Raw genomic sequence first — 8,774 nt, 5'->3', positions numbered from 1 at the left:
GTATATGCATGTTATTGTAGAAAATTAACTAACATGACATTTTACCCAGCAGGCATTTTTCACAAACCCATTAAAACTCATTAGATACCACCCACAGTCATTGTTTGTGTGCTTGCTAATCCGATTAAGTTGCTGATAAAAATTAACTCAATTACTTGAGATAAAATCTTGACTGTATTTGTTTTGTTTGTTTTTTTTTATCAGTATTGGGAAATAAAATACCAACGGATTATTGATCTTCAGTTCCCTTTTATCATGACGCACATATAGTTTCAGGGGTCTGAAGATGATCTTTTTGTCTTGTTTATTTCAAACCTTGATTCTTTGAATTTTAATCCACTTCTGTTCAAACTGAGCTAAATGTTGGGACAGTTATCTCACACTTTTAATCYATCAGAATGGAATTATTTTGATGAAATGATCAAATGATTCATTTCTGGAGTCAACCCTGTTCAAGATGGCCGCCACAGCTAATCACCATTCAGCTGCACAAAAATGGCCATRCYTCTGTGAATTTTACAGCTAAAATTTGGTGTGGTAGTAGCTGAGAGTTCATAACGCATATACTCTGAGTGCTAAAAGATTATACAAAATGATGAGATTTTGCTGCAGCTCTGCACTTAACGCTGGTTTCAAGGTTTGACCCCTGAGGCAAATTTAAAATTCTGTCTTGAAATGCTGCTGGCCTTACACATTCCTTTTAATATTTTCTTATGTTTTGTTATATTTGCCTGCAGATTGTAGCAGATTCTCTAAAACACAGCATCATTTAGTCAGAAATGACACATATCTGCAAATCCRTGACCCATAAATGTCCAGAGAGGAGATGTCTCTTCTGCTCTACATGTGTCGTGGCTGAGAGGAAGTCAGACATGTCGTGTCCTTTCAGCGCTGACAACACTAGATGATGGTGGGGGTGGGGGGTAGAACGGTGGTGGTCTCTTCGGTGCTGTGGCAGAATAATTAAGTAATTATGGGTCATCTGTCAGTTCTTGATTCAGGGATTGTGACTGGAAGTTACAGATTTGGTTTTGGCTTGGAGACAAATACCTCATTTAAACTAAAATACTTTTTCTCACGATATCAAGATCTTCTCGTTTGTTAGTGCTTGGTGTGTGTGTTGTAAAATAATCTCATGTAATACCTAAGTTAGCCTTTTTTTGTTTTAAATAGTGTTGCTAGCTGTGGCAGCTAACTTGAGATATATTGACTTCAAATGATTATCAGCTTTAGATGTAGCCTATACACAATGATTAACCAGTGGTTCATGAAATATTTTGCTAACAAACAGACAAATGCATGCACATACAGTACAAGCAACAGCATTATTGCTTTTCTGTGGCGGGTGTTAACAGTGAATCTGTTTTATTGGACAGTCTGATGGCGTGACATGAAGGAAAAGTGGCGTCTTTCACTCTGAGTCGTTCCTGAACAGAGTGATGTTTCTCATTTCCTCCCATAAACTGCTGCGTCACATGCAGAGTTGAAGTTATTTGAAAACTAGTCAGCCTGTTTTACCACTTCGTATTTAGTGGGTTCCTGATTTACTGCACTCTGGGCTCTGTTTGTCCTCGGCCCCATACCCTGTCCTTCTGCAGCTGTTAGCTGTTTCTGTGGTTGGACCCTCCTAGTTTCCTTCAATGTTTCTCAGAAATGTTTAAAGCTGTGAGCTATGTTTGTGGTCAGCGAGCTCTCACAATGGTACTCAGCCACACGGTTGGACTTTACTTTTCTCAGTCTGCGCCACCAGCTATCGATCCAAACCCTGCCCGAGGTCATTGAGTTTCGGGTCTTGTCACTGTTGTTGTAAGACTTATCGTGACGCTGCTCTTTATCTCAGTGGGGATGCTCCATCTCTTCGACTCCTATCATTATTTGAGACGTGCTATCTGCAGCACCAGAAGCTTCAGAGCTGYGTTTCAACACGGAGCAGCACCATCTGCTTCGCTCCGCATGAGGCCAAGGGTTACATTCTCTAGAGGCCTTCACAAATGACATTTCTGACAGATGAAGGCAGCCAGCAGGATTCTTTAGACTTTCTTTTTAAATGCCAGTTTCTTTTTGTTTCATATGTAGCCATSATTGACCTCACATCTTCACATCACAGGATTAAAAACAAAACATTTTTTTTTAATTTTAAGGTGTCTTTGTGGGATGAAGTGAAAGAAATCAATGCATAAACCATGAATATGCCTGATAAAGAGAACATCGGGGAAGAAACCYGACAATGTCTTAAGACAAATCTTTTCTATTTTTTGATCGGACCAATTTTAGAGCTTAAGAAGCCACATTAATATAAACTGATATGCTTTTTAGTTCAGTTGTCTTCTTTGACTTGCAGATAATTCTAAACAGTCTCGTATTTATCACCCGAGAATGAAGCAAAACAATCCTAATTCATCAGGACAGTGGTGAGATTTTGCAAACATTTTCCTCCTCGAGATGAACTCCAGCCACGGAGCTCGATGCACTTCAAAGCTGCAGGATATTCATATTGGCAAAACACAGATTACAGAAGTGAAAACATATTATGTTCAGTAAAAGAATGCATTACTGGTTTCTGTTTATCTCCATCTCCTGTCTTTGTTCCCTCTCCCCTTCACAGACACTACAGAGAGATCAACAACAACATCTGTTCTATATTTCTACCCAAACAAAATAATGTAGTGTCATTAGCAAACAGAACACATTTAAACAACCCTGATACATTTAATAAATCATTTATATACAAAATAAACAGCTTTGGTCCAAGTAYAGAACCCTGAGGAGCTCCACATGTGATATTACTGAGTTCAGATCATTAATTTGAACAAACTGTTTCCTATTTTTCAAATAACTAGTTACCCACTGCAGTGCTGATCCTCTAATACCATATTTACTTAGCTTTTCAAGGAGATTTTGTGATCAATTGTGTCAAAGGTTTTCTTTAAATCAACAAAACCACTAACACAGTRCTGCCTTTGATCAACAGCAGTTATTTGTTCAATCAATTCCATGAGAGCCATTGATGTTGAATTGTTGGCTCAAAACTCATACTGACTGTTACTTAAAATATTTTGTTTACTAATAAATTGATCTAATCTGTTAACAAATAATTTCTCTAAAATMTTTGAGAACTGAGGTAACAAGCATATTGGTCTGTAATTGCAATTGCAATTGAAAAAAATCTTTGTTACAGTTCCAAACAGATCTCATTTTTGAAGCTAGAATCTTTGGTTTCATGAAGTTTCTCAATAATACAATGATGACTTTTTTTCTGACCATCACAAGGTCAAGTTTCTCACTGTTTTCATTAAACGTAGAGTTGGATGTCCCTGACRGGACTTTAATGAATGACTTGAGAGCGGAGTGTTGACATGTTGCTGGAGATGCTATGAAAAGAGGATTTTCAGTTAGAGTAAACAGAAACATGTTTCTGGAAAAAGGGAATACAGTCTTAGATGTCCAGGAGGTCACGCAACAAGTCAGTGTAGGAAAGTGTTGCTTCATGAAGAACATCTTTCAATGACATGGTGTATATTGTGTTCAGTCACTTCGGTGCGACTCAAGAACCAGGAAACAAATTCAACATTAGACTTGGATGTWATATGCAAGTAAAGCCATCCATGTTACCCACAGCTGGACCAAAATACAARCCTTTATTTTCCTCAGTTTTGGTGTTGAATCAAAGAATACATTGCTATATAAACATTTTCTTCCTGAGCCCAACCCCTCTGCCGGCAATATGTCAGATCCGGGGCAGAACTCCCTACAGAAGGACTGGGCTCGGTAACAACAGTTCTGATTGTTTAAGTGTTGTGACTGAATAAGGCTACCTAATCATAACTAATCACAAGTACATTCTGTTTAAGGTGGCCGTGACATAAATTACAGTTTAATCATAAAAATTAAGTTAATTATGCAAAATAAGTTATCAAAACATATCCTAGTTGTCCTAGGAAATAAAATAGTGTGTGTAGTGCATTAAAAATGTCAGGAATAAACAGGATACATTTTTTCATATGCAAATGTAGTTTCATCAATCATATTTAAATCTTTGTCAGACTCAACATCTTTTATGAAGACAAGCAGTAAATGTCTAAAAGTGCATTTTGCTGCTCACTGTTATTCTGGGGCGGAGCTAGATTTTTTGTAAATGTTGGTCAGGGTGTTTTTAGGGGCATATTCAAATWAAAAAAAAATCTAGATTTGAAATTTCAAGATGACCGCCACAGCAATTTACAAATGGCTTTAATTCAGCTGTTTAAAAAAAATTAAGCTGTGATTGTATCAAAGAATGAATTTAAAAACATTGAATGCTAGTCACAAATTATAAGCTGAAGATTAGAGTAGACTTGGCTGAAAACACTCTACCTAATTCTAAATGTTAATTAAAAATTGAAGATGGCACCACAGCTATATTTCAGCCAATTTAAGACTTATTCAAATTTGTTGCAATGATCACATTCCAATTATCAATGCTAAGCCCAAATTAAGTTTGCCACTAATGCTAATGCTAAATTTACAAAAGGCTGCAATTCAGCCGTTTTTAAACAAAGACAGCTAAAATATTATAAAGTGCAATAGTRTTAGAAAACGATCTTTAACAAAACCTAAATCCAAAATCCAAGATCCCCACCCACTTGCCCGTTATTTGGGGTGGCCAATCAGGTGCCAGCGGTGGCTCTTGCCACCCCATCCATCCCTCTGGCTCTGGCCCTGCTGTTACTTAAAAGAGTATTATGCACATCTGCTGCTAGTTTTTTCTTATGTAATAAATAATTAGCCTCCAAAACTGACATAGGACCATTTATGTGCTTTGTCTTACTTTGCTTCATATTGCAAGTGTGCTGCGATGCGTTGCTGTGAGAATCAACTGCCAACAAGGGAAAAGAAGTACTTTTTAGATTTGGCAAAGTTACAAACAAGAAAAACGAAAAAAGATGGCTGATTATTGATGGATATGTTCACTAAGAGACACCTGTTGTCAGCAGTAATGCTCAATGTAAAAAGTGTTTTTTTTTTAATTCGTGCTTTATTTTAAGCTATACAAAACCGTTGGGGCAAATAGAAATGCTGTGGTTCAGCTGTGAAGTCCTCAACGACAAACAGGAAACCCAGCATGTATCAGATAAACATGCAGCAGAAAGTCATTTTTACAGGCACCACATGAACGACGGATATATAAGCTTTTATTAAAACAGTGTCAACATTTAAACCGAAGACTTTTTGGAGAAAAAAATGTGCAAACTGTGAACCAAAACGCATGCAGACAGATGTAAAGACGGGTAGGGTAATATGAAACAGTTCTCGTAACTGCCTTCATGTTAAAATAAATGACTGGCGACTGAAATAATCTCTTTGATGGAATTCATTCATTCATGCAAGGAAAAAGGTTCGGCTCATCATATCCCTTCATTCATTAAATAAAGCTCTATCAGCTAATCCTTAAATGGTGCTTTTGTGTTTGATGAAGCAAAGAAAAAGAAAATCCTTTGCTTTGTTTTATCTTCATTCACAACACCTGTTTTTAAAGCTTTATTTCCTTTTTGATCATTTTGAAGGCCAGATTAGATAGATCAGAGACCAAGTACAGGAGCAGTATGTATCCCATGATGCACCTGCTTTTGTCAATTTCTCATACAGCACTGAGCTTCAGCTGTTTTTTTTTTTTTTCAGGTGTTTGATGTATTGTTCTGTCTTGTTTAAGAACAGTTTGGATCTTCTCAGGTGGCTCTGAAGTCATGATCTGGACCTGTATAATTCACACATGACGTGTGAAAACCTCCACTCAGACCTGGATTCAAAAGGTTTTGGTTTCAAAGAAAATGAGCGCAGTTACGTACAACAAGGGGCCGAACCACAGCAGAAATGTTACGATTTCTTTGTAGCGTGAACTGGGCCTAAGGCTTACGTAAAAAACCCTGAAAGTTTCTTTTTTGTTTTGGCAACAGCTTCTGACAATAACAGTTCCCAGCTGAAAAGGAGAAGTGAAAATAAAAGCAGCAGGGTAGGTGCCACTCAGCCTGCTTGACTCAGCTAATGTGTGACAAGGATCCATTATTAGAAGTGTATTAAAGGGTCTGTGGGTCACACAGCACAAAGCACTTTGACTGCAGATTTATAACTAATCTGGATTTTTCACTGAAGCTTCCAGTGCTGTTTGGGTTGACCCTAATATATAGTTTATATTCAGGTTGTGACACTATGAAAACATCTGCAAACACAAGCTAAAGATAAATGAATCCAAATACTTTAAGACACCCGTGTTGACTGTGTTTAACTACGCTGCACTAAATCAGCTTGTGCTGTCTGTAACAGGGAAATTGCATCCAGAGTTTGGGGAAAACCGAAGCTTATTAAGTGGTCAGTTACTGATTAATGAACATAGTTTTAGGTGAGCTGTATATAGTGCCATCAAAGTTCATAAGTTACCTATTAAACTGTCAAAAAAGTGAAATTTAGAAGGACGGATGGAGATTGTTGAGGCTGCGGAAGGCGTGGTGCACCCTTCCTAATGGAAGTTCTTCTGTGTGTCTTGGATGAGAAGGAAATACCTCCGAGGAATTCATCGTTGGATTTTTGGGGTGTGGAAGTGTGGAGGAGGGTGAGTTTTTGATCTGTAAAATACAAGAGCAGCGGTATTCGTGTAGGACGTTTTATCGCCTGTTGGAGCTCTTTTACTGTGTCGGGTGTGTTAAAGACATCAGCAGTATTTTCTGAAACCCATTTAAACTTTACGTGTGTGAGTGCTGCTCACCTGTAGACAGATGAGGGTGGGTGTGTGTCTTCATTCAGCTTTGTGTCTCCGGGTTATTGTGTGACTGCAGATGATAAGTTTCTGTTGCAGCACAGGAAACGGTGTCTCCTCCTACACTGACAGCAGTGTGTCAGCCTCAGCAAGCACACACTAGCACGTTTGGCAGAGCAGAGTTTGTGTTTTAGTTTGCTTGTCGCGGCATCTCCTTGGCACACAGCCTCCATCTTACAAACAATTCTCCCCCTAAAGAAGTGAGGTAAGCTTTGGTTTGATTTGGGCTGTTTTGTCTTTGACCAAGGTCAGCATCTAGATCAGCTTGATTTGTTTAGGACTGTGAAAAAAACCCATGTTTTACTATTTCACTTGGGTAAATAGGTCCATCTAAGTACTTTTTAAATAGGTTTTTATGTTGTACTGTGTGTACTCCTGTTTTAATTTTATTTTGAACATTTCAGGTTATTGTATGAAATGTGGGTGAACACAAATGTGGTRCAGTTATATCCTGTTTCACACAGGAAATGAGCTCCTCACATCGGTATCCTCTCACTTAAATTGCCGCTAACTTCACTTCTTTTGAATTTACTGCTTTTGGTTTTGTTTCAAGATTAGTTTTATTGCTCGGATTTAAAAAAAAATCCTTATTTAGTTTGTATTCAATTTAGTTTTTCTTTGTYTCTCTCAGGGTCAGAGGTCAGCCTGAGCCATAGCAACATGTCCGAGTCCRCCAAGCCCCACCATCCCACCCCTCCAGCCAAGGGGGAGAAGAGCCATGTAGGYGACTTCAGCTACGTGGGCATCGACGCCATCCTGGAGCAGATGAGGAGGAAGGCCATGAAGCAAGGCTTTGAGCTCAACCTCATGGTAGTGGGTGAGTTGCGAAAATGAAATCATTTAACGGAAAAAAATAATYGTGAGCCCCAACCTTGTGATAGGTAGAATCAAGTTAAAGGAGACATATCATGCTAAATCCATACTTTTAGCTGCTAAATGCATTCTGTTGTGGACTTTGAGTCTCTGGGGGTGAAGAAAAGTGGAATTTAGTCTCCCCCAGTGCTGTGTGGAAATCCTTATATACTGTTTAGTAGGGGTGCAACAATACATGTACCCGTATCGAACAGTGCTTTAGGTTCAATACACACTTGTATCGAACAATACAGATTTTTAAAATTTAYTTTATCAACTTGTCTTCTGAAGATGCTCTGTGTTGAAGGATCAGTGGATCTGTGTTCGACTACTCCACCTAGGCTGCATTKTTGAGCACAGATCCACTGAGAGACTTGCTGTTTCAGCAACATTTAATTTAAAWACTGTACTTTTGAGGTTRAACAAATGTTCATAATTAATATAAATAAATTACAAGTTGAAAGGGGCATGGAAATTTCTCTGTTTTGTGTCGAAAAAATTATCGAACCGTGAGACTAAAGTATTGAACCGAACTGAATCGTGAATTTTCTGTATCGTTGCACCCCTACTGTTTAGGTCATATTTTTCAACGCGTTAATTATTATGTCACAGAATTTGCAATTGAACTGTAAAATAAGGTTTGGACTTAACAATTACAGTTTTGCCATCTTCGTCTTTCTCTGGTTTTGGGTCAGACTCAGGCTCCAACATGTAAGGCTGGATGGACAAGTCTTTCATTGTTGACATCTTTTAATTAATTTGTAAATAAAAGGTTTCTGCGCAGCTATATAGTTGTAAACCCTCCATCAAACTAGAATAAACCGTGCTGGAGTGGGGCGGGGTGTGAAGCGCCTTGTTTGTATTTAAAGAGACAGCTTTAAAACGAGTTTATCTGAGACACGACTCAAAAAAGGGGTGAAAGAGGGTCTTGTGGAGTTACAATAAGGAGGATTTCAGACCAAAGCATTGCAGTTCCACTTCCCCAACTGAATGATTCAAAGGTGAAAAAGGTTTTAAAAGCAGGATATGTCTCCTTTTTTAATAGAACTCACACTTTTTCTGCTTCAGACACTTCAAAATCTGAATGTTATTAGTTCAACACAATAAAAAGCTAACACTGCGGGGACACTGT

The 8,774-nt window shown here is 38.2% G+C and overlaps 1 protein-coding gene across 4 annotated transcripts in view; it reads left to right on the top strand.

Moving 5' to 3' along the window:
• The window catches only part of septin9b (septin 9b), a 74,437-nt gene that overhangs the window by 51,163 nt on the left and 14,500 nt on the right, over positions 1–8,774 (top strand). For all 4 annotated transcript variants that reach the window (XM_014004972.1, XM_014004973.1, XM_014004974.1 and 1 more), the window contains one exon: positions 7,422–7,607. In XM_014004972.1, the coding sequence (XP_013860426.1) occupies positions 7,422–7,607 (186 nt within the window). The remainder of the gene's footprint in view (positions 1–7,421; positions 7,608–8,774) is intronic.

This window comes from Austrofundulus limnaeus, unplaced genomic scaffold (assembly GCF_001266775.1).
Source record: "Austrofundulus limnaeus strain Quisiro unplaced genomic scaffold, Austrofundulus_limnaeus-1.0 Scaffold27, whole genome shotgun sequence".
Lineage (NCBI taxonomy): Eukaryota > Metazoa > Chordata > Actinopteri > Cyprinodontiformes > Rivulidae > Austrofundulus > Austrofundulus limnaeus.
The sequence above is the reverse complement of the archived record's forward strand: the minus strand, read 5'-3'. Positions and strand labels throughout refer to the sequence as shown.